The sequence below is a fragment of the Elephas maximus genome, chromosome 26 (genome assembly GCF_024166365.1).
Source record: "Elephas maximus indicus isolate mEleMax1 chromosome 26, mEleMax1 primary haplotype, whole genome shotgun sequence".
NCBI classification, from domain to species: Eukaryota; Metazoa; Chordata; class Mammalia; order Proboscidea; family Elephantidae; genus Elephas; species Elephas maximus.
This window is the reverse complement of record NC_064844.1, coordinates 24,942,812-24,969,230: the sequence shown is the minus strand read 5'-3', so window position 1 is coordinate 24,969,230 and position 26,419 is coordinate 24,942,812. Positions and strand designations below refer to the sequence as shown.

Genomic DNA, 26,419 nt, shown 5'->3' with positions numbered 1-26,419 from the left:
AATACCCTAACTGGTCTCTCTGCTTCAGCCCTGCCTGCCTGCAGTCTGTTCTCAATATACCTGACCAATAATTCTCTTTAAACATAAATCTGATTGTGTTGCTCTTCTGCTTAAAATCCTCCAAGGACTTCTCAATAAAATCCTTATTAACCAGGCCCTACATGACATGAAAGGAGCCTGGTAGCGCAGTGGCTAAACACTTGGCAGCTAATCAAAAGGTTGGCAGTTCAAACCTAACAGCCCCTCTGCAGGAGAAAGATGTGGCAGTCTGTTTCCATAAAGATCACAGCCTTGGAAATCCTACGGGGCAGCTCTACTCTGTCCTATAAGATCACTATGAGTCAGAATCGACTCAACAGCTGGGTTTTTGGCTATTTTTGTTTGTTTTTTACTTGACATGATCTGCACTCCCACCACTCATTTCCTACTGTTCTACCCCTTATTCACTGGGCTCCAACCGCACTGTCCGGCTTGATGTCCTTGGGTCATGAGTGTCAGGTCCTTGCACCTGTTCTTCCCTCTGCCTGGAATGGCCTCCTCCCGGGTACTCACACAGGTAGCTCCTTCACTTCCTTTAGGTCTTTACTCAACAGGTATCATCTCAGCAAGGCTTTCCCTGGCCATTCTATCTAAAATACCCCCCTTCCTGGCATTTCATAGTCCCCTTTTCTGATTCATCTTTTCTTCTAGCACTTAACATGCTCCATATTTATCTTGCTTATTGTTGGGCTTCTTCTCTAGAATTTAAGCACTACGTGAACAGGGATTTTGGTCTATTTTCTTACAATTATAATATCATATACTACTCCAGTATCCAGAACAATGCCTGGCACACAGCAGGTGCTCAAAAAGTATTCATCAACTTACTATTATTTGTACAAGAAATAAAAGATCAGAAAGCAAAAGTACCTATTTCTACAAAGTATAGGACATTATCGCCAATCTGATCTCTACCTCTGGGAAAGAGACTGGGAATGCTTTGGGAGTCTTAAGGGGAATTTTCACTTCATCTGTATTGTTTGAATGTTTAATAAAAACATATTCTTGTAGTATATAATTTTTGAGAAAGTGAAAAATGCTTTCTTGTTGTCAGTTGCTGTCGACTTATGGTGACTCTGTGTGCAGAGTACAACTTCTCCACAGTGTTTTCAAGGCTGTGGCCTTTCAGAAGCAGATCACCAGGCTTGTCTGCCACAGTATCTCTGGGTGAGTTCAAACCACCAACCTTTCAGCTAGAAAGGTATTTTTCGGGGAGAAAAATACTTAGAGCAACAAATAAAATAAAGGCAACTGACACATCTGTATACAAATCCTTGTTCATATTGCTAATTATTTCCATAGAATAATTTACCAAAAATTGAATTACTCAGGACTTTATTTCAACGTTATTTTTACCTGCAGTATTTTCTCCTACTTTTTTCTTTGTTGGGCATCAGAAACATATATTTTCCACTTTAAATTTGTACTTTCTGTATATGACTTTCTTGCAATCTTAAATGTAAAATCAAGTCCTCTTTAATTTAATGAACTCACTTTGCTAGTGTCCCCTTCTGATACAGCAAGTTTTTTCTTGTAGTTATTTCTATGTTTAGAATATTTTAATCTGTAATCTACTGTACATCTTGCACACTGGGCAAAGAATAAATATTTGTTGAGATAACTTTTAATATACCAAATGTTGAGTACAGGTAGTCCCCAACTTACGACGGGGTTCTGTTCTGACGAGTACATCATAAGTTGGTTCTGATGTTAAGTCCAATACCTTTTTTTTTTTTTTTAGTTTTCATAGCCTGCTATATGGCAGTGTTTTGAACAGTAAATCATAACACTGAACACCTGTGAGTGAAAACCTGAGAATGATAACATCAGCGAATTACACTCTGTAACAGTGTATATGCAGTACATATTACTAACAATAAGATGTGCAAAAAAAAAAATAGACAGTTCTAAGCGCAGTTCCCTGTAACTCAAATACGTTGTAAGCTGGGGACTACCTGTACTTAGCTAATGTTATCCTTTAGTTTCTCTATTTGATATTTACTGATATGATCTAGTATTTGGTTATTATTCTATTTATTATCAGAGACCTCTTTTCATTATCAGTATAAACTTTATTCTTGGTATTTTTATCCTTTGAATATCTTACTTCCTATTGTAAGAACATCAATTCTTCTAAAGATATTTTTAATTTAAAAAGAAACACACATGCTTATTGTAAAAAACATTCAAATAGCACACAAGTGTATAAGGTGGTGTATATGTCTATACATATACCTTTTTAATGTACCTACATAAAATGGATGTTATACTGTTCCATGACTTTTTTTTTAATCAACAATACCCATAGACATTTTTTGTTTGAGATATATATACACATACACACACACATACTTGATTCCTTTTTCAGGTTTTAAAACTATTTATTTGCATATTTTAAAATGTGTGCATTCTAGTAATTAAAATCATTTGAACACCAGCGAAAACAGCACTCTGAATAAACTGCCTTTTACAGCCTACAGGCCACACACTGGACTAACTCTGCTTTTACTCTAAATTCACCATCATCTCATCCAGATTCTTCTTTCTTCAGCTGCAAGTTCTTTTTCTTTCCTGCCAGTCAGGCAGGCAGATGAGAAAGCCAAGCACAGCCTTTGTTGTCAGTAGTTCTTGGTGCTTTTGATGTGAAAAGGGGCTGCACAGTCATTGAAACTTGATCCAATCTCTTTGCATTTACAAAGTTAAACCGCTGAATGAAGTAAAATAAGGAGGCAATACCCTGGGGATGTACAGTGCACTTGGTGGCACACGTTCATTATGACCCACCTACTCGCTTCTCGAAGTCTAATGGTTTCTTTTGAAGACAGTGGATTTTATGTCTTCTTCAACTGTTTCTGTCTTCTTCAATTCTGACTTACCAAATTTCTCAGTCTCAGCCATATCAGATTTGTCAGATGTGACTGCAGAGGAAGCCAGGAATGAGGCACGAAAGGGAGAGTCTGCTTTGCACAGTGGCTACTGCCGAGTGTCTACCTTATTCTTTTTAATGACCGTGTAGTATGACTCTATTGTAAAAATCTGTTGCTGTTGAGCAGATTTCAACTCTCAGTGACCCAGGTGTTTCAGAAGAGTAGAACCACATTTCACAGGGTTTTCAATGGCTGGTTTTTTGGAAGTAAATCTCCAGGTCTTTCTTCCATGGTGCCTCTGGGTGGATTCGAACCTCCAACCTTTCAGTTAGCAGCCAAGTGCATTAACCATTTGCGCCACCCAGGGACTCCATTCCACTATATAAATATATTATAATTTATTTATCCATTAAAAGTACAACTTACTAAGCACACGTCAGGAATAAATTCTTAGATATGAAATCACTGAGTACATGTATGCACATTTTCAGTTTTAGAAATACTAAAAAACATCCTCCAAGAACATGAAACTAACACGTCTATTTCCATCGGTCCAGTATGACAGGCCTGAAGAGCATATATCCCTTTAATTACAACGTATAAAGTTCAACCTCACTAGCTATCAAATAAATGCACAATAAAAATAAGATAAAATATTCCCTCTATCAAATTGGCAATTATGGAAAAAAGCAGGTATTGAATGCAGGTTAGGGTATGCTATTTGCAGTCATTGATAGTGAGAATATGAACTGGTTCAACATTTTTGGAATATTATTTGGCAAAATGTAGGGAGAACTTTTTAAATTTTCAGATCTTTTGACATGATAATTTCACTCTTCATAATTTCTCCTAAGGAAATAAAGATACACACAAAGATTGGTTACAAGGATATGTACTGCAGTCTTATCTGACAGTGCCAAAACAACTTCAACAACAAAAAGAGCCCTAAAAAAGGGAAAAAATTTAACAATAGGCAAATGGTTAAGTAATTTATGGTATATCCATAGCTTAAGAGTTTCCTTATGCAATTAATAACAGCAATCGTGAAGACAGTTTCCTACCACATCCCTCCTCCAACTCCCAATACAGAAGAAAACAGACAAAACAGGAAACAAAAACAGGCAAAAAAAAAGATAGCGTGTAATTGGCAGATTTACAGGGGGCAGAAATTCTTCTAGAAATTTTCTGGTATTTTCTAAATGTTTCAGAATAATCATGTTGTCCTCTCTATGATCAGAAAATTATTAAGCATTTTAAACCAACACAACTGTAACTGTATATTCAACTTTTAATCCTGTCTATATATGTACTGATTTTGGTTCCTAGATTTTACTCTGCCTGTCTGCCTTTTTTAATCAGAGCTAGCAAATATCCCCCCACTTCCTGTGATCTCCCCACTTCTTTGTACACTACTCCCTTCTCAGAAGCCTGGTAATTGCGGTTGCCTGAACCTCCCTTCTCCGGCGTGTCATTTATCATCAGTCAGACATGAAAATCTTTTTAACTGATGAAATTTTGTATGTCCATAGGTTTTATAACAATCTTTTTGAGAACACTAATACAGCCAGCAACCAGGGCCAGTGCTGTTTTGGTTTCTCTGAGCTTGTGCAAGTATACATGTTATGAGAAATCCCACATCATTCTGTATATTCAAGATTACACTGGATATAATTTTCCCTAATTTTTTTCACTTTTATAATTCAATCATTTAAATCTATTAGTCTGGTAAAGCAAACCAAACCAAACCAAACCCATTGCTCTTGAGTCAATTCTGACTCATAGCAACCCTATAGACAGAGTAGAACTGCCCCACAGAGTTTCCAAGGAGCGCGTGGTGGATTCCAACTGTCGACCTTTTGGTTAGCAGTTGTAGCTCTTAATCACTACGCCACCAGGGTTTCCATTAGTCTCGTAGAATTTTCTATTTGGTTTCTGCTTCCAAATCGTTCAGTGATTCTGCTAAAAAATGTTCATTTCTAACAGCTGCAAAATGCCATTATTTATCATTTTTTTTCTTCCTCTTTGTTATCTGCAACCCTAAAAAGGATTATTTGTCCTTGAAAGATTTCCAGTGTTTTCTATATAATTATTTAAGATTTATTGTATGGTTCTAGGAATTATTGTTATTTTTTTATTCTTTTCAATTTATTTATTGATTGTGCTTTAAGTGAAAGTTTACAAATCGTCAGTCTCTCATACAAAAAGTTATACATACCTTGCTATGCACTCCTAGCAGCTCTCCCCCTAATGAAATAGAACATTCCTCCTCTCTTCCCTGTATTCCCCGTGTCTGTTCAACCAGCTCCCATCCCCATCTTCCTTCTCATCTTGCCTCCAGACAGGAGTTGCCCACATAGTCTCATGAGTCTATCTGAGCCAAGATCACTCCTCGCCAGTATCATTAACTATCTTATAGTCTAGTCCAATCCCTGTCTGAAGAGCTGGCTTTGGGAATGGTTTCTGTCTTGGACTAACAAAGAGTTCAGGGACCTCCACGATCCCTCTAGTCTCAGTCAGACCACTAAGCCTGGTCTTTTTATGAGAATTTGAGATCTGCATCCCACTGTTCTCCTGCTCCATGAAGGATTCTCTGTTGTGTTCCCTGTCAGGGCAGTGATCAGTGGTAGCCAGGCACCATCTAGTTCTTCCGATCTCAGGCTGATGTAGTCTCTGGTTTATGTGGCCCTTTCTGTCTGTTGGGCTCATCTTTACCATATGTCTTCGGTGTTCTTCATTCTCCTTTGCTCCAGGTGGGTTGAGACCAATTGATGTATCTTAGATGGCTGCCTGCTAGAGTTTAAGACGCCAGATGCCTCTCACCAAGGTGGGATACAGAACATTTTAACATATTTTGTTATGCCAATTGGCCTAGATGTCCCCTGAAACCATGGTCCCCAAACACCTATCCCTGCTACTTTGGCCTTTGAAGCATTTGGTTGTATCAGGAAACTTCTTTGCTTTTGGTTTAGTCCAGTTATGCTGACCTCTCCTGTATTGTGTGTTGTCTTTCCCTTCACCTAAAGTAGTTCTAGTGTACTATCTAATTGGTGAATACCCCTCTCCCTCCCTGCCCACCCTCATAACTATCAAAGAATATTATCTTCTGTGTTTAAACTTTTTCTAGAGTTCTTATAATAGTGGTCTCATATAATATCTGTCCTTTTGCAACTAATTTCACTCAGCATAATGCCTTCCAGATTCCTCCACGTTATGAGATGTTTCACAAATTCATCATTGTTCTTAATCACTGTGTAATATTCCGTTATGTGAATATACCATAATTTATCCATTCATCCATTGATGGGCACTTCGGTTGCTTCCATCTTTTTGCTATTGTAAACAAAGTGTTGCAATGAACATGGGTGTGCATATATCTGTTGGTGTGAAGGCTCTTATTTAGCTAGGATATATTCCAAGGAATGGGATTGCTGGGTTGTATGGGAGTTCTATTTCCAGCTTTTTAAGGAAGCACCGAATCGATTTCCAAAATGGCTGCAGCATTTTACAACCCCACCAGCAGTGTATCAGTGTTCCAGTCTCTCCACAACCTCTCCAGCATTTATTATTTTGTATTTTTTGGATTAATGCCAGCCTTGTTGGGGTGGGATGGTACCTCACTGTAGTTTTGAATGCCTATTCCCAAGAAAGGTGATCCAACTGAATGTGGAAGTGATTGAGCAATATCATTATTATCATATGCATGCAAGATTTTGCTGAAGATCATTCAAAAGTGGCTGCAGCAGTATATCAACAAGCAACTGCCAGAAATTCAGGCCAGATTCAGATGAGGATGTGGAACCAGGGATATCATAGCTGATGCCAGATGGATCCTGACTGAAAGCAGAGAATACCAGAAGGATGTTTACCTGTGTTTTATTGACTATGCAAAGGCATTCGACTGTGTGGATCATAACAAATTATGGATAACATTGCGAAGAATGGGAATTCCAGAACACTTAACTGTGCTCATGAGGAACCTTTACAGAGATCAAGAGGCAGTTGCTCGGACAGAACAAGGGGATACGTCATGGTTTAAAGTCAGGAAAGTTGTGTGTCAGGGCTGTATCCTCTCACCATACCTATTCAATCTGTACGCTGAGCAAATAATCTGAGAAGCTGGACTATATGAAGAAGAACGGGGCATCAGGATTGGAGGAAGACTCATTAACAACCTGTGTTATGCAGATGGCACACCCTTGCTTGCTGAAAGTGAAGAGGACTTGAAGCACTTACTAATGAAGATCAAAGACCACAGCCTTCAGTATGGATTACACCTCAACATAAAGAAAACAAAAATCCTCACAACTGGACCAAAAAGCAACACCATGATAAACAGAGAAAAGGTTGAAGCTGTCATGGATTTCATTTTACTTGGATCCACAATAAACAGCCATGGAAGCAGCAGTCAAGAAATCAAAAGACACACTGCATCAGGCAAATCTGCTGCAAAGGACCTCTGTGAAGTGCTGAAAAGCAAAGATGTCACCCTGAAGACTAAGGTGCGCCTGACCCAAGCCGTGGTATTTTCAGTTGCATCATATGCATGTGAAAGCTGGACAATGAATAAGGAAGACTTAAGAAGAACACCCCTTTGAACTGGGGTACTGGCAAAGAATGTTGAATATACCCTGGACTGCCAGAAAAACAAACAAATCTGTCTTGGAAGAAGTACAACCAGTATGCTTCTTAGAGGCAAAGATGGTGAAACTGCATCTTACATACTCTGGACATGTCAGGAAGGATCAGACCCTGGAGAAGGACATCATCCTTGGCAGAGTACAGGGTCAGCAGAAAAGAGGAAGACCCTCAACGAGACGGACTGATACTGTGGCTGCAACAATGGGTTCAAGCATAACAATGATTGCAAGGATGGCACAGGACTGGGCAATATTTCACTCTGTTGTACAAAGGGTCTTTATGAGTCAGAGCCGACTCAACGGCACCTAGCAACAACAACAATGGCTAATGATTGTGAGCATTTCTTCATATATGTGTTAGCCACCTGAATGTCTTCTTTGGTGAAGTGCCTGTTCATATCCTTTGCCCATTTTTTAATTGGGTTATTTGTCTTTTTGTTGTTGAATTTTTGCAGTATCATGTAGATTTTAGGAGATGAGATGCTGAGCAGAATTGTCATAGCTAAAAACTTTTTCCCAGTCTGTAGGTAATCTTTTACTCTTTTGGTGAAGTCTTTGGAGGAGAATAGGCGATTGATTTTTAGGAGCTCCAGTTTCTCTTCTGGTGTTTGTGCATGGTTAGTAGTGTTCTGTATACTGTTTATGCCATGTATTAGGGCTCCTAGCATTGTCTCTGTTTTTCCTTCCATGATCTTTATTGTTTCAGATTTTATATTTAGGTCTTTGATCCATTTTGAGTTAGTTTTTGTGCATGGTGTGAGGTATGGGTCTTGTTTCATGTTTTTACAGATGGATATCCAGTTATGCCAGCACCATTTGTTACAAAGACTTTCTTTTAACCATTTAGCTGACTTTGGGCCTTTGTCAAATATCAGCTGCTCATACATGGATGGATTTATGTCTGGATTCTCAATTCTGTTCCACTGGTCTATGTATCTGTTGTTGTACCAGTACCAGGTTGTTTTGACTACCGTATAATAGGTAGTGGCGGTATAATAGGTTCTAAAATCAGATAGTGTGAGGCCTCCAACTTTGTTCTTCTTTTTCATTAATGCTTTACTTCTCCGGGGCCTCTTTCTCTTCTATATGAAGTTGGTGATTTGTTTCTCCCTCTCATTAAGAAAAGTCACTGGTATTTGGATCAGGATTGCATTGTATCTATAGATCGCTTTGGGTAGAGTAGACATTTTTACAATGTTGAGTCTTCCTACCCATGAGGCAAGGTATGTTTTCCCACTTATGTAGGTTTCTTCGATCTATTCTTTTTTATCTAAAAGTCTGTTTTTTTTTCTAGTTTCTAACTATTCCATACAATTTCATATTTACTGGTATATTAGTATATTTATTTCTTCTAATAGTTTTCTGGTCACATGGTGTTATGGATTGAATTGTGTTCCCCAAAAATGTGTGTCAACTTGGCTAGGCCATGATTCCCAGTATTGGGTGGTTATCCACCATTCTGTGATCTGATGTGATTATTCTATGTGTTGTAAATCCTAACTCCTATGATGTTAGTGAGGCAGGATTTGAGGCAGTTACATTAATGATGCAGTATTCAATCTACAGGATTAGGCTGTATCTTGAGCCAATCTTTTGGAGATAAAAAAGAGAAAAGGAGCAGAGAGGAGAGGGACCTCATGCAACCAAGAAAGAACTGCAGGGAGCAGAGTACATCCTTTGAACCCGGGGTCCCTGCTGAGAAGCTCCTAGACCAGGGGAATATTGATGATGAAGACATTTCCCCTGATCTGACAGAGAGAGAAAGCCTTCCCCTGGAGCTGGTGCCCTCAATTCAGACTTCTAGACAAACTGTGAGAGAATGAACTGTTTGTTAAAGCCATGCACCTGAAGTATAACTGTTATAATAGCACTAGATAACTAAGACACATGGCTTCCCTGTTCAGTTCTTGAAAACAATTTTATCAGCAGTAGCTAGGCCCTCTCTTCTTTTTTTTTTTTTGAGCATTTTATTGTTTATATAGTAACATTTAGTTTCCTATTCAATAACTCATATATAAATTGTTCCGTGACATTGGTTGCAATCCATGCAATATGTAAGCACTCTCCTCATTTCCACACTGGGTTCCCTGTTTCGATTTATCCAGTTTCCCTGCCCCTGCCTGCTTTCTCATCTTTGCTTTTGGGCAAATGTTGTCCTTTTAAGTCTCGTTTAGTTAATTGTTCTAAGTAACACAGTCCTCATGGGTGTTACTGTTTATTTTATAGCCTATTATTTGGATGAAATGTGATCTCTGGGAGTGGCTTCAGTTCCATGTTAGAAGGGTGTCTTAGAGTGAGAGTCTTGGTGGTTCCTCCAGTCTCTATCAGAAAAGTAAGTCTGGTCTTTTTTATGAATTTAAATTTCGTTCTACACTTTTCTCCTACTCTAACCAGGACATTCTACAGTGTTCCTGGTCAGAGCAGTAGGTAGTAGTAGCCGGGCACCATCTAGTTCTTGTGGTCTCAGTCTAGTGCAGGGTGTGGTTCATGTGGACCATTAGTCCTCTGGACTAATTGCTTCCTTGAGTCTTTGGTTTTCTTTATTCTCCTTTGCTCCAGATGGGAAGAGACCAATAGTTGTATCTTAGATGGCTGTCTTCAAATTTTTTGTTTGTTTTAGCTTTGCTATTAGCTGTTTTTTGCTTCTTTGTCAATCCACCAAGTTTAATTAGACTTTATTTCTCCTTCTCGCGATATTATAATAGTATAGTACTTTTGGGGGAAACATAATTTTCATTAGATCATCTCTTTTTCCCACTAGTTTTTTTTTTTTAACTGCTCTAGGACATGACCCACATGACAAACTAGGATTAATTCCTTTAAAATACTGAGACTTTTGATTCTATGCTTCAACCCTTTAACAACTTCTCATTGCCTTAAAACAAAAGTCCAAATGCTTTATCATCCGTGGTGTATGAGGCCCTTGAAGATCTGGCTCTCGCTTAATCCTCTGCCTGCCACTTTTCCCCCTCATTTCCTGTGGACCAGCTTTATCGGCCTTCCCTCAGTTTCTGAGCTCATGCTGCCCTTTCCTACCGCAGAGTCTTTGTGCAAGCTGCCCTTGCCATTGATCACACGGGATTCCTTCTCATATTTTGGTTCTCAATTTAAATGTCACCTCTTCAGAGATATGATCTCTGAACATCTAAAACTTATTTTTTCATGTTTCCATATTTATGCTTATTCCTTCATAGTACTTTTTCCAATTTATAATTACTTATTTGTTTGTTTTTTTTGTTCATTATCTGTTTTTCCCACCAGACTATAAGCGATAAAGAGGACCATATATGCTTATTCACCATTGTATTCCCACAACTCATACAGCATTTGGCACTTAGTACAGGCTCAATAAATACACGAATGAATGTCAGGACTGAATGACTGATGAAATGAACAAAGAAGCAAGTACCACATTGACCAATCCATCAGCTACACCACCTGTTATTCCTTCAACTAAGTGCCCAGCTCAGCACAATGCCCTGGAGGGTGCTAAATACCACCTATTAGATGATGTCCATTCTTCCCGTGGTGAACATGTGGTCTCCCTGGACTTGTAATGTCACAGACCCTGGAGGCTAGGAAAATAGTTCCTCTTCCCTACCTGACCATATAGCAAATCACCAATACCAGCTCTGCGAAGCTGAATTGGAAGCCATGTCCTCATTTGAGGTGTGCATTTTACCTTTCTTCTGTCCTCTCGTGGACCTCATCCACAATGATATGAGTAATCCCTTGTAGAGCTGTGTCTCCTTCTAGCCTTCTCAGCAGGACTCCTGTGGTGCAGTATAACAGTCTGGTGGCTGAGGACTTACATAAAAAGGTAAAACAAAGTGTTCGTGAAATTTTTGAAAAAAGGAAACACAATACTCGCAAGCTATTTTGAATGGATACAACGAAAGAATACTGAAAATACCAGCTGTTACATTTAATATGAAATCATACTACATGCATAGGTTCTTGCTGACTATAACAATGAAAGCTTTTCTATTCCATACCACAATTTTAAGTTTCAGATTCTCATAAAACACATTAAAAATTACTATAAAACATATAAATGATACTAAGCGATGAGAGCAATTCTGAATTTGTTTATTCCTTATCTAGTTAAATGGATTAAGTCCCATGTTCCAAGAAGAGCAAGACAGCATCTACTAGACCACTCTGCCAATAAAAAATAAAAGGTCTTTATAAAGGAAATTAAGTACAACCAAATAAGAGCTTATATCAAAATATTTTTAAAAGGACTTCAGCCCTACTGAAGGTAGCCATTGATTTAAACTGACCTGAAAGCACATGTCCTAAGTTTTTCATGAATCTCCAGGCTCCAAAAACTCTCTGTGTTTGAAAATTGTAAACATCAGTTACCAGAAAATAAGCAGAGCATACAAACCTTGACGCTTTCTAACCGGATCTGGTATCCCACAGTCAGGCCCACCCTCTCTGCTCTTTCTTTAGCAACACGCTCAGCGACAGAGATTGCAGAGATTCGTCTGGGTTGGGTACAGATGATGTTAGCCACCTTCTCAGGTGGCCCGTTCAGAGAATCATCCAGAATAAATTGTGGAATCTGTGTAGTTTTTCCACATCTATATATCAAAACAAAACCGTCCTAAAATGAGTTTTTTAAGTGCTAAAGAAGTGATCACATGTAATAAGAAAGTAATAAAAGTTAAAGTTGTTCAGCTTCACCTGTCTTCTAAAACTACCACACTCCTTGCCATCAAATCAATTCTGCCTCATAGCAACCCTACAGGACAGAGAAGAACTGCCCATAGGGTTTCCAAAGCAGTAATCTTTTTGGAAGCAGACTGCCACGTCTTTCTCTCACAGAGTGGGTGGTGGGTTTGAAGCACCAAGCTTTCCGTTAGCAGTTGAGGGCTTAACCACTGTACCACCAGGGCTCCTTCTTCTCAAACTAACCAGTGCTGTCGAGTCGATTCTGACTCATAAACTTAACACTAATTACCTAAATTGATAAATCCTAGGAATTTGCACTCAGATTAACAGGACAATCATATAATAGTTTGATATCACCTTGTACAACTGGAACTATTGAACAGACATCAGACTAAGGCCTGTAAACGTCTCTATGAATGTAAAATTCTCTACATATGAATTCTAAAAAAGCATGAATATTTGCTTATGATTATTAAAGTACTTTGTATGTTTCCCTTTGATGTATACTGATTTGGATATAAATGTACTAAAGTTAAAAAAGATAGACACTGGGAGAAATAAGGTTACAACTTTATCAGTGAGTCTGGGTACGTACACGCTTGGAAACAGAAATTAAGCCTCCAACTTGTCCTGGCTAAAAAGGTTTGCGTAACACGTGGGGAGTATAAAACAGGTAAAATAATGTGGCTTAAGTTGTTCCTGAAAGAATAGATAAAAGCTCTAAGTAAAACAAAATAACTCATAAAACTGCAAACTTTCCAAGCTAAATGTCCTGAAATGGTACTTTTAAATTTAAAAGCAGACCTTGTTAAGAGTCTTTAGCTGGGCCCCTGGCCTTAATAGCAGAACTGCATAAGATGGAAGGGGCCCTAGCAGCGTAACAGTTAAGCACTTGGCTGCTAACCGAAAGGCTGGTGGTTTGAATTCACCCAGTGGCTCCTCAGGAGAAAAGACCCAGCAATCTGCTCTTATAAAGATTACGGCGGTTCTGTTCTGTCACACTGGGTCACTCTGCATCGAAAATGACTCAATGACACACCTAACAACAATGAATAACGTCTATAAATTCCTAGATGGATTTCTGAGTTTCCTTTCTTTTTTTTAATAATGTGGCTCTGTTGGCTACAGAAGTTAAAATATTAGCACCTGTGTAAATATTTAATATTTGACAGGAAAAAAGCTCAAATAACAACAGCAACTGGTTTTTTAAAAGTAGAACTAGTTATGGTAACCAGGGCACATATATTTGTAATAAAAGCTGTATCGTGAATAAATTCTATTCTTACCCAGTCATACCACTTATGACAAGCACTTGGTGCTTGCTCAACATTTTAAGAATGGTTTCTCTTTCTTCCCAAGCAGGGAGTGACTGTCTTTCTTGCAGAATTGACTGGAACTGTCTGGAAGCCTAATAAAATCAAAGATAGAGCATCAGTCAGGTCGCTTTAAGTACTTTTCACAAAGCTCTGAATCTGGAGTCCCACCATCAGACCCACCCTTTCTGCTCTTTAAAAACTTAGGAGACTGCAGAGATTTCTTGGGACTGGGTACAGATGACCTTAGTCAGAAGTCTGCTTGGAGAATCAGCCAGAATAAGCTATAGATTCTGTGTGATTTTCCTACATCTGAACAAATGGAAAGATCTTATATGAGAAATAACCTCTTACTTAGCACCCATCCAGCTCTTCTTAGCAAGAGTTTCTGCACCAGCACTGTCCAATAGAGCTTTCTGTGTTGATGAAATGTTCTCTATCGATGCTGTCCAATACAGCAATCTGTAACCACATTTGGCTATTGAGCCCTTAAAATGTGGCTAATGCAACTGAGGAACTGAATTCTTAATTTTGTTTAATTTGAATTAACTTAAATAGCCACATGTAACTAAAGGCTTCCATATTGGACAGCACAGCTCTACACATTATTAGATTTCTTTCCAAAGCAATAATATTAAGAGTGCTCCCTAAAAGGTTCTTTTCAGCCAATCACCATATCTACATAACTCAGTCTGATATCTAATGGCCAACGTTATAAACACTGCATTGTACATTAAAACTATGGATTTTTTAAAGATAATATGAGAAATTTATACTAACATGTCATTTCCTGCAAAAAATTTTAACATATAAATTCATTAGCTCTAAACACACTGATCAAAACACATTTTTTTTTGTTTCTACCATATTTATAGTATGATTTTATATGCATTTTGTTCAATTGGTATTGCATTATAGATGTGATACTGTTACACTGTGTCAAATTTCAGAATCACAGAACTTTAGAACTGGAAAATTAGACAGCATCTAATCTAATCCCCAAAGTAATTAAGCAACTGTCTCTGTCCTATATCCTACTCAGCCCGAACAGTGTACTTACGGGTTCTTTTAAAGTAATCTTCATAGGAGTGGTATAAAAACATGGGCTTTGGGAAGAGAGAGAAATTGGCTTGGACCCCTATGTTGCTACCTACTAGTTATGCAACCTTGGACAAGTCATTTATCCCGAGCCTGTGAAATGGGTTAAGACCCCCCCTTCCTTCTCCTTTTACAGACCGATTTTTCTAACGTGAATGACAGTACTCATTTCCCTTCTACATATGAGACTGTCTATCACGGTGCCAAAGCCACATGGTTCTGAGAATATCTGGATTGTGTGTGTGTGTGTGTGTGTGTGCGCATTTGGTATCCACCAGCCATTACATTTTCTAAAAACATCTAGAACATGCCCCCAAATTTGTATGGCATGCAGAAACTTGACCACTCAGGGTGAAAGAGAACCAAAAGTATACTGGGGAGGGTAGGCAACACTTCCTAATTCCTAATGCCTTCATGCATACGTTAGGGAGGCAACGCTGGCCATTCTCTCAGCACACCCTACCTGTTTTATTCGGAACTGCTTGCGGATTTTAGCATTTTCAGCATGTACTGATTTTGCCTGCCAGTCATATCTTTTGGAACTCTTTTTCTTAAGGTTCACATAGCTTTCATTCTCCACTATAACTGGTGCAGGGCCTTCATCCTCATCTGCCTCCTCCTCGGGTTCTGTTTCGTTTTCAACTTGAAGGGGATAAAAGGAAACATTTCGATATGGAGCCCTTTCTTTAGCAAAGGGGGAAATTCACTATCTAACAAAGTAACAACAACAACAAAATCATAAAATGGAGAGAAAGTTAAAGCTTGATTAAAACAGATTCATTCATTTCAATACTACTACTTCAATAGCTAAAGAACTTAAAATGCATCTTCATATAAACTTTAGTATAAAAAAAAATAAGTGGTTATTAAACCATAAATTAAAAACAAAGTGGTGAAAATAATGGCATGCTTTGTTGTTAATTCAGTAGTCTTTGCACTCAAGAAATTAACAAAGTTTCAACAATTTGCAAGTGTCCCTAAAAGTCTGTGACACAAAACAACTTGTAAGTTCATCAGCCGATGAGCGGATAAACAAAATGCGGTATATCCAGACGATGGAACAGTATTTAGCAATTAAAGGAATGAAGTACTGCTACATGCTACAAACTGGATAAACCTTGAAAACATTCTGCTGAGTGAAAGCAGCCAGACACACAAGGCCACACATTGTAGGGCGGCATTTCTAGGAGATGTCCAGGATGGACAAATCATACAGTCGGGAAGTAGGTTAGTGGTTGCCAGGGTTTGGAGGAAGACGAATATGGGGAATGAGTGCCAATGGGTAGGGCCTTTCTTTCTGGGGAGCTAGAAGTGTTCTGGAACTAAATAGTGGTGATGGTTCCACAAGTCTGTGAATATACTAAAAACCACTGAGCTGTACACTTTAAAAGGGTGAATTTTACGGTATGTGAATTATCTCAAGAAAGCTGTTTGTTAAAAAAAAATGCCCACGACACATAATTTGTCATTTCCCAAGGGACACATTTAGTCCCATGTCCTAGAAGGTGGCATTTGGGAGTAAGTCAGGTGGCTAGAGAGTGAACTCAGCCAACTGTCCAGCATCCCCATCTCAGTACAGCTTTGCTCTTCTCAACTTATTGAAGTTTACCCAGGAACTCTTGTGAAATAATAAAAACTTTTGTTTCTCTGGGAGAAAGGTAGCAAAAAAACAAGGGAGAATTCTTCGACGAACTGAAAAGGCAGTTTACTTGTGGTGCCAGGATTTGTGCAGCAAATCTGAATCTGGAAAAGCCAGAAGCCTGTACAAATATTTCTTTCTTTGAGGATTTAGGGCTTTATACAGATAGCCCTCAACCCCCCAGTGAACCCAGTGCTGTCGAGTCGATTCCGTTCAAGGATCTAGTGTACTAAAAGCAGGAGGGTACAGACAGTGGTACAGAAAGAGAAGCATTTCTAAAAACTCATTTGAAAGTAATTCCATATACAGTACCTGGAGTAAACATATGAAACCAAATAAATTAAATGAAAGACTTTCTGGGAAGATACTTCAAAGTCCTTCAAACCCTGAGATTCTATACTGCTAAAATAAACTTAAACAGCACTACAAACTTTCAATTCACAGGGCCCAATCACAGTGACATGAAGTATCCTCAAAATTAAAGGGCCTCACTATTGAGGTAAGGCTGTAGTTCAGGGGATACTCCTTCCCTTCTGCCCATGGAACTCAGGAGAATGACTTGGCCAAGATCACTGGCAGATACTAGACCAGCCCTCAGAAGCTTTGACTTCTACATTCACTATTCTAAATGCCCTCCACAAGGCCATCCACATGATCACTGCATTACATACCTTCTGCAATTTGATTTGAAACAAAAGACTTATTTGGAATCACTGGTTTACAACAAGCAAGATTATTCATCTTGGTCCCAGAGGGTGCTGGTAAAAAGTTTACAGGAGGAACACTGTACTTGTGATGGGTATTTGTTAGTAACTTGGCGATTTCAGATTCTTCCTCTAAAAGGGTTATCAAAGAATATACAACAGGTTCCGAAGTTTCTGCAGATGTCAAGGCCTTGTCATAAAGGAACTCAGAAATATGTAAACGACAAGCCAGAGGTAGATTCTCATTGGTGGAATAAAACGCCACCAGGGGAGCTTGGTAGGGGTATTTGTGGTCTTTAGAAAACCGAATCTCAAGTTCATATAAAAAAGATGCATCTTCATGTAGATGAGAATCATCTACAATTCTTTCTATTCTTCCAACAATTTGATTTGGGGGTACTTCATGCTTGAATTTGCATTTGGATCCAAACTTACAATTTCCTTTGAGGTAAAATTTACAGGTTTCAAGCGAAGTCTCCTGTACAGTTTTGGTACTTCCCCTTTGCTTGGATTTGCAAAATTTACTTGCCAAATACTCCAGTTCTAATCCGATGGTCCAGACTCTGTTCGGAATTCTTTCTACAAATTTTTCTCCACAGATGGACTTGAGAGCAAGTGCCTCTTCCTGGCGCTGTTCCACACACTCATCCAAGCTGATATGGGCAACTGCCTCGGAAGTCTTCATCCTTTCCCCGAATGTTTCTGAGAAACACTGGGTGAGTAAGTGTTCTAGGGATGCCCCAATATCTCCATCACAAATCCTCAGGGCTGCCTGACAGCGTTCAGTGTTGAAACCATACCTGTCAAGGGCAAAACACAACAAGAATGACTAAATATCAAATCACTGGAGTGGAATTCACTTAAATATATTTACGTGAATTTATGACTACATGTGGGCAGGGCACATGTATTTGGAAAAAGCATCCATGATAATATGTTGCTTCCTTAAATCCACCCCCCATTTACAATTGAGGGTAACTGGCCTAAAGAGAGAGTGTTAGGCCTATCGGTCATTGCTAGAACCCACACAACAGGAAAGTAGTCGAAGATAGGTAGTTGGATTTATAAGATGATTTTTGTCTCCTTGAAGTCCCTCCAAACTCCCGTAAACGTTGAAAGCAATCACCTGCAAAGCTTTTGCACTGCCAATGGTGAGAATCTTGACTCTGGAATCTGAGGTTCCACCAGGGCTGGGCAGGCATACTGCAATGGATTAGGATCAGGAACGAGGGAAGCTTCTTGCCCAGCGGACCAGTACTGCTCATCATCACGATAAGGAGGCTCGTCCTCTTCCTCTTCCCCAGAAATACCTCTCCTAGCAAAGATAACATCTTTATACATTGGGTCTAATTTCTATTTACTTGAAAGAAATATTTAGCTAGGGTCTACGAATGTAGACCAAGAAGCCAAAGGACCTAAGATCCTGACTACTCTTCAGGCACTGTTTTAATCCTTCATTAACTGGTAATTCATCTCTTGGCAACTGATATTTATCAAGCATTTATTACATGTCAGGTACTGTGTTAAGTGCTTTATACATACAATCTCTTTTAAACTTGCCAAGAACTCTATGAGATACTACTAGAACCCCCATTTTTCTGATGAACCACTACAACTTTCAGAAGGTTAGTAATTGACTAAGGTTACACAGATGTCCCTGGTGGTGCAAATAGTTGCGCTCAGCTACTAAGTTATACAGCAAAGGGCAACTAGAGATTTTAACCAACGTAGTCTGACCCCAGTGCCTGTGTTCTTAACCACAGAAGCTTTGGCTCTCTCTCTGTTCTCATTCTTAGGAAACAGACAACTGCCTCCTTTGTTATGAGACCAGAAGAACTGGATGGTGCCTGACTACCATTACTGAACATTTTGATCAACGATTCTATCGAAGAATCCTGATCAAAAGGGGAAAAACACAGAACAGGATTTCCGATTCTATTGGACTCCAGACTTCCTGGAGCCATGAAGGTTGGCTAAGCCCCCGAAACTAATATTCTGAGATAATCTTTAAACCTTAAACCAAAAATATCCCCTGAAGTCTTCTTAAAACTGAACAGTAGTTTAGCTTAACTGGTAAAAACGTCTGCCTTGAGTATTAGATCTTTTAAGAACTACCTATATAGGATCAAATTGACAACAGTAACTTGAAAGATTACATAGGAACCTTAGCCGGCAGTGAATTTAGGTTAATGGGGGAGGAAAAACTCAGAAAAGGAGGGTGAGAATGGCTGCACAACTTGAAGAATGTAACCAATGTCACAAAATAGTAAAAGTAGAAACTTGAATTAGTTTATGTTTTGCTGTGTATATTCTCAACAAAACAAAATTTTTTTAAAAAAGGAAAAACTGAAAAAGATTAAGATAAAAAGGCAATCTGTATCCCTGTTCACAGATACTGCAAAAAATTCACTCTAAAACCGTTATTGAATAATTATTCTTGTATTTCTCTTGGCTCATTTTCAACTAATTACAAGGCCACAAGAGGATCGGTTTTCATCCAGTGTTCCAAAGACACACAAGATCTTTACACTACCAGTACATCTTCCTTAATATAATAATTTATTCAATAATTGCCCAAATAAAATAATTTACTCAGATCCAGCATCCGCATCCTGTTCCTGTAGGTCTCGCAGAAGAGCTTTTACTTTCTCTTGATTCTCAGAAGTCATATGCAGAGTCTGAAGGGGCACTTTGACTTCGGGCCTCCGTTTGGGTCGTGACTCTCCTTTGCTTGTGCTACTGCTGCTAGGTCTGTAAAGGACATGAGAGCAAAATGACACATTTACCTGCAATCTGAACTTTACACTCTCCTCAGGGTCCCCAAATACACACAACACGAACTGAACTGTCAAATATCTTACCAAAGACAACAATAACTATGAAGAGATTCTCCAGTTTTCTCAAGTATTTACCAGACTTTATTATACTGGAGGAAACCCTGGTGGCGTAGTGGTTAAGTGCTACGGCTGCGAACCATAAAGGTCCGCAGTTTGAATCCGCCAGACGCTCTTTGGAAACTCTACGGGGCAGTTCTACCCCGCCCTATGGGTTCGCTATGAGTCAAAATCGACTCGACGGCACTGGGTTATTTGGTTTATTATACTGGAACTACTGGAGAAAACCTGATCTGATTCTCAATCATTAAATCTGGCTTCGCTAACTCCAGAATCCTCTGGAAAACACAATGCTAATGATGACTCTGTCTGTGCTACAAGGGCTTTCAAAAGAAATTGAGAGTCCTTATTTTATTCTACTCTAGGTATGTAATCTGAAAACCATCAATGCAGTCTCATCTTACTTGTGAATATCAGGCCCTATTTTTGAAATACTTATATTATCATTATTTCCTAATTATAAATTAAAGTAAGGATTAAAAAGTACAGAACAAAGAAGAAAACAAAAGCCACCTGAAATCATATCATTCTTTTCATATACATTTTTTGTAAAATTACACAGCACGTCATCTTTTATAAATTGCTTTTTTCCCTTATCAAAATAATGCTGTCATTTCTCTATGATTAAATACTCTTCCATAGCATAATTTTAAATGGTTACATAGAGATACAGATGTATCATTATTTACCGCACCAACCTTTCATTTTTGGAATTTAGATTATTTTAGGGACTCTTTTAGATATTAAAAACAGTAAGCTCTGAAGTTTAATTTTATTTACTAACTTCTTTTTCTTTTGGCAAGTTTTATTGTAAATTTGCACAAATCTAGTGAAACAGAAGAAAATTTCTCTGTATTTAAAATTCAACACATTATTGGAACTTTGAAAAGACCCACATATTAACGTTTGCAAAACTGCATAACAAAGGAAAAAACAGAACTGACTGTGACTTTTAACTACTTAGTTGCAACTTTTGAAGTGATGTCACCTAAAATACATCGTTTCCTACAACTTTGTTTTGAAAAAATTTAAATCTAAAAATATGTAGAATAATTGTACAATAAACACTATTTTCTTAGATTCAGCAATTGTTAATATTCTGCTACATGTACAAAGACACAAATACACACATGCTTCTCTTTCACCCCCTCTCTATACACACATATATGACAATACACATAGATACACACACACATCTCTAACCATTTGAATGTAAGTTGCAAATACCATGTTTCATCCTTAAATACTTTAGCATGTATTTCTGAAAAGCTGAGATACAGTCTTATGTAACTATAATACCATTATTACTCTCAAGAAATTTTATATTGATACAGTAATACTGTCCTTTCTAAATTTTTTGATATAGTATCCAATAAAAAATGACATTAGTTATCATGCTTTTAAAAAATGCTTTTAATTTTCGAAGAGCTCAGGCCAACTGTCATGTAGACATTCTCATAATTTGGATTTGTCTCGTCATTTCCTCATGATTAGTAAAAAGAGGGAGGGGAAGAGAGAGAGAAAGAGAACCTCCATATATATGTTCCTATCTCATCCACCATTTATTTGTACACCCATGTACTCTGCCTTCCTTCCTGTTACTATGGATGAATCATATTTGATCCTAATATCAATTCGTGTATTCATACAATGGATCCCAATCAATTTCATCTTCTCAAGGAAATCACTCTGGCACTTGACCCTCTCTGCATCTTTAGTTCCTTAATCTCTTTTGGGTAATTCCCATAAGTGTACAGACATACTATATAATGTCTACCATGAGCAAATAATCGAATAAACTGGACTATATGAAGAAGAACACAGCATCAGGGTGGGAGGAAGACATATTAACAACATGCAATATGTAGATGACCCAACCTTGCTTGCTGAAAGTGAAGAAACACTTGAAGCACTTACTGATGAATATCAAAGACTATGGCCTTCAGTATGGACTATACTTTAACACACACAAAAAAACAAAATCCTGGACCAATAAGCAACATCATGATAAACGGAGAACAGATTGAAGATTTTATTTTACTTGGATCCACAATCAACACTTCGGAAGCAGCAGTGAAGAATTCAAATGATGTATTGCATCGGGCAAATCTGCTGCAAAAGACCTCTTTAAAGAGTTCGAAAGCAAAGACGTCAATTTGAGGACTAAGGTGTGCCTGGCCTAAGCCATGGGAAAGCTGGACAATGAATAAAGAAGACTGAAGAAGAGTTGATGCCCTTGAATTATGGTACTGGTGAAGAATAAAGAATATACCATGGACTGCCAAAAGAATGAATAAATCTGTCTTGGAAGAAATACAGCCAGAATGCTCCTTAGAAGCAAGGCTGGCAAGACTTCACCGCATGTACTTTGGATATGTTATCAGGAGGGACCAGTCCCTGGAGAAGGACATCATGCTTGGTAAGACAGAGGGTCAGTGAAAGGGAGGAAGACCCTCTATGAGATGGACTGACACAGTGGCTGAAACAATGGGCTCAAACACAGCAATGACTGTGAGGATGGCGCAGGACCGGGCAGTGTTTTGTTCTGTTGTATATAGGGTCCTTATGAGTCGAAACAGACTTCACAGCACCTAACAACAACAATGTAAAAAAAACAAAACAAACAAGTCCTTGCTTGATTGCACATTTTCCCCTCCATCTATTGTCCCATTTAAAAGAGTTATTTAAATCTTTTTCTCTGAAACACACTCTAGTCAGGGTTTCCTCCCCACCAAGTATGCCAATACAGTTCTTGTCAAGGTTACCCATGATGCCCCCATTGCCAAAGCCAGCGGACAATTCTCAGTGCTCATTTTTCTTGAGCTATCAGATATATTTTAAAAAACTGATTATTCTCTCTCCTTTAAAACACCTTTATCATCTGGCTTTTAGAAACCACACTGTCTTAGTTTTCTTTCTACTTAACTGGCAATTCCTTGTCAATCCCCTTTGTCTGATTCTCCTAATCTCTCTTACCTCTAAAGCTTGGAGTGTCTAAGCTCTCAAACTTCAGACCTCTTCTCTAACTATATTCACTCCCTAGGAGGATCTTATCCAGTCCCTTTAAATAGCATTTCTTCATAGAGGACCCACACATTTACTTATCTAGCCTAGATCTTTTTCCTGAACTTCAGACTCATATATCAAACTTTCTTTGACATCTCCACTTGAAGAGAGCCTCCTAACTAGTATCCCTGATTCCAACCCATGTTCCCATATGTTTTCCACACAGCACACATGCATCCTGCTGTGGGGCTACAAATGCCCAGAGGAAGCGGCACCATTTTCTACTTCACGCAAAGGCACATATTGAATACAGCAATCCTGGTCAGAGTGACTGATAATGTCATGCACCCCTACCTCAAACCCTTCAATGGCTTCCCATCTTATTCAAAGCAAAAGCTCAAGTCCCTATGATGGCCTATAATGTCCTACATAGTTTAGCCTCTTTGATCTATCCTCCTATCACTCTCCTCCTCGCTCACCCACTCTAACCACTGGCTTCTGTGCCATTCCTTAAACCTTCTGAACACATTCCTGTCTCAGGGACTTTGCACTTGCTTTTTCCTCCGCCTTGAAATGTTTTTCCCTCAGATAGCTTCATAGCTCACTACTTCAGTTCCTTGTTGTATCTGCTCAAATGGCACTTTATTAGAGGGGCCTTCTCTGATCATTCTACGCAGAACAGCAATTGTCTTCTGGCATTTTCTATACTTTTTATCCACCTTTATTTTTCTCCATAGCACTTACCACCTGTAATGTTACATATTTATTTGTTTACAGTTTTTCTACCCCAACACCATTCTATGAAAGCAAGGACAATACTTTATTCATTGCTGGAATCCTAGTCCCTAAAACAGTGCCTGGTACATAGCAGGCCCTCAGTAAAAATTCGCTGGATGAATGAATGTCTAAAGCTCTATGTTTCGTAAAACAGTGGAGTTGCACCTAGCTCAGAAGTTAAGGGTCTAAAGTCAGTATGTAAATGTATTTAATTTTAAGCTATATTGCACCCAGTATGTAACGCTGGATGCAATATAGCTTAAAATTACTCTGAAACATCCCTTTAAAAAGTGCCAAGTTTGAGACTGATGTATTGTCTCTCAATATGTCCAAATGACTGCCTTCCCTCCAGAATGGAAAAAATGTGGATTCTCTGGCTGAGTACTAGATGAAGTATTTGGTTATTTTAGGGGCTATGTATGAAAAAAAAAAATTTAAATCCTGAAATCACATACTCAGTTTTAGCAAGAGGCTAAAACTACAAGAACTTGGAAATTGAGACCGAAAAGAAATAGCAGATCCCTTTCTATCTTGCTCATTGTGGGGCCTGGATTCATTTAGCAGGAAGTTTAAACGACTTGAATCCTATTTGTTTCTCTTTTTCTTTCTGAATGCATATAAGTTAAAAGTTGAATTCATTAAAGTTAAAAGCATGTATGATGCAGTTAAACTGCTGCACTCATCCAGATTCCTCTCTAATTCATAATTCATATATATATATGGGTTAGAATCGACTTGGTGGCAATGGGGTTTTTTTTTGGTATAATGTTGAATACTCATATTTAGTCGAGTTATTCCCATGAATGTGTGAATGTATGTGTACATGTATATGTGTGCATGTATATATATGCGTATATTTTTTATACATATATATGTACATATGTATATGTATGTACATATATATACACATATATATATAAAACCAAAACCAAACCTATTGCCGTCAAGTTGATTCCGACTCATAACGACCCTATAGGACAGAACAGAGCGCCCCCATAGAGTTTCCAAGGAGCACTTGGTAGATCTGAACTGCTGACCTTTTGGTTGGCAGATGTAGCTCTCAGCGACTATGCCAACAGGGTTTCATACATATATACATACATACATACATATAAACACACACACATACATACATACATGGGTCAGAATCAACTTGATGGCAACGAGGGTTTTTTTTGTATATATTCATATTTACTTGTTATCCCCATGAATGAATGTGTATTTAGTTAAGTTATTCCCATGAATGAATGTGTGAATGTATGTGTATACGCACCTGTGTGTGTGTGTGTATATACGTATATACACACATATATACACAACATGAGTCCCTATGGGTTGGAATTGACTCGACGGCAACAGGTTTTTTCTGGTATATATATGTATGTACATATATTTGTGTGTGTATATACATATATATATAGTTTTAAGAAATTTCTCCATCTCTAAAAATGCCAGTAAACCTCAGCTCACAGTTGAGTTTGAGAGACAATAAGAACTTTATACTAATACTGTATAACACGCAGAAATCTTCACTTTCATTAAATACCCATTAGAATTATCAGAATTATCATAGTCTATTCATTCATTAAAAGCTGAATATGGGAGCAGCCCAGAAGTGACATCTGTCACTGGTCCCCACATGAAATACCAGTGATGATTTGGCTGATCTGGCTCGAAAATCTGTAATTCATCAACTAGAAAGAGTTGAGTTAGGCCTGGATTTTAACAACAGTCTACAACAGTGCCTAGGGAACACTCAAAATCACTTTCACCATTTGCAATATTTACTTTCCTGGTAACACTGGGTGCAACAACTCACGGTGTGATGCAGAAGTTAACAAAGTTAACTTCTGTTATTTACCATCAGATCTTTAGAAGAGGTTATACAAAGGGGGACTCCCAAGTTTTAAAATAAGAGGAACAATTAACTTGACCAGAGCTGCTTGACATTTCTTCTCCCCTTCTCTCGGTCATCTGTTGTACCATACGTTAAAGATGGATGTTGTTTCTGTATTTGAGCATTCAAAGAGTATAATGACCTGGATGAGCGCCTTGATTCGCTGAAGATACAGAAGTCATCTCCGTCATCCCAAATTCTACTTGAGGCCTTTCTATTACCTCCGCCACTGCCGCCGCCACCGCCTCCTCCTCCGCCACCACCCCCATGAGATTTATTACTGTGACTTCTTCCTCCTCGTCCTCCTCTAGAAGACCCTTTTCCACCTCCTTTGCCTGGTTTTCCTTTTCTTCTTACCGAAGAGCTCATTTTTACCTGAAAGAGAAAAAATTAGTACAGAATTATCACAAAACCAGATAAATATAATAATCCTTTGTTGAAGTTATGAATATAGCCTACTTTGAAGAAATATAATAATAAGATGAATTTTCCTAAGATCAAGAATTTCATGCTTCCTCTATTTCTTTTGCTTCTACCTTATGATTTCTCTCTTGTCCTTGCCTGTTTTTTGCCTTTGCTTGTGACATTCCTGTAGCTAGCAATGCCCTTCCTCATTTCCACAAATTTTAGTTTAAATTTTAGGTTATATTCTTCAAAGTCCAATAGAAACTTTCCCCAGCCTCCCGTCAAGTCTTCTGATATCCTGGAAATAATCTCAGAGGGTAGGACCCAGGACATGAGTAGTATTACTACTACTATATTTCCATTAATTCATTTTTTAGACTAAAAAACTAAGAGTCACTTACTAATGAAAATTCAAGTAGTACCAAAATAAGTTTCACTCCAACCCAGATGCCCAAGATATAAACTT

General features: G+C 38.3%; 1 protein-coding gene across 3 annotated transcripts in view; it reads right to left on the bottom strand.

Annotated features, from left to right (window-relative positions):
* DHX57 (DExH-box helicase 57) overlaps positions 1 to 26,419 on the bottom strand; it is a 98,942-nt gene that overhangs the window by 57,301 nt on the left and 15,222 nt on the right. For all 3 annotated transcript variants that reach the window (XM_049870286.1, XM_049870288.1, XM_049870287.1), the window contains exons 2-9: positions 25,691 to 25,923; positions 19,567 to 19,725; positions 18,101 to 18,289; positions 16,942 to 17,774; positions 15,095 to 15,273; positions 13,507 to 13,628; positions 11,934 to 12,129; positions 11,226 to 11,350 (exon numbers count right to left, since the gene is read on the bottom strand). In XM_049870286.1, the coding sequence (XP_049726243.1) occupies positions 11,226 to 11,350; positions 11,934 to 12,129; positions 13,507 to 13,628; positions 15,095 to 15,273; positions 16,942 to 17,774; positions 18,101 to 18,289; positions 19,567 to 19,725; positions 25,691 to 25,917 (2,030 nt within the window). In that variant the 5' untranslated portion in view covers positions 25,918 to 25,923. The remainder of the gene's footprint in view (positions 1 to 11,225; positions 11,351 to 11,933; positions 12,130 to 13,506; positions 13,629 to 15,094; positions 15,274 to 16,941; positions 17,775 to 18,100; positions 18,290 to 19,566; positions 19,726 to 25,690; positions 25,924 to 26,419) is intronic.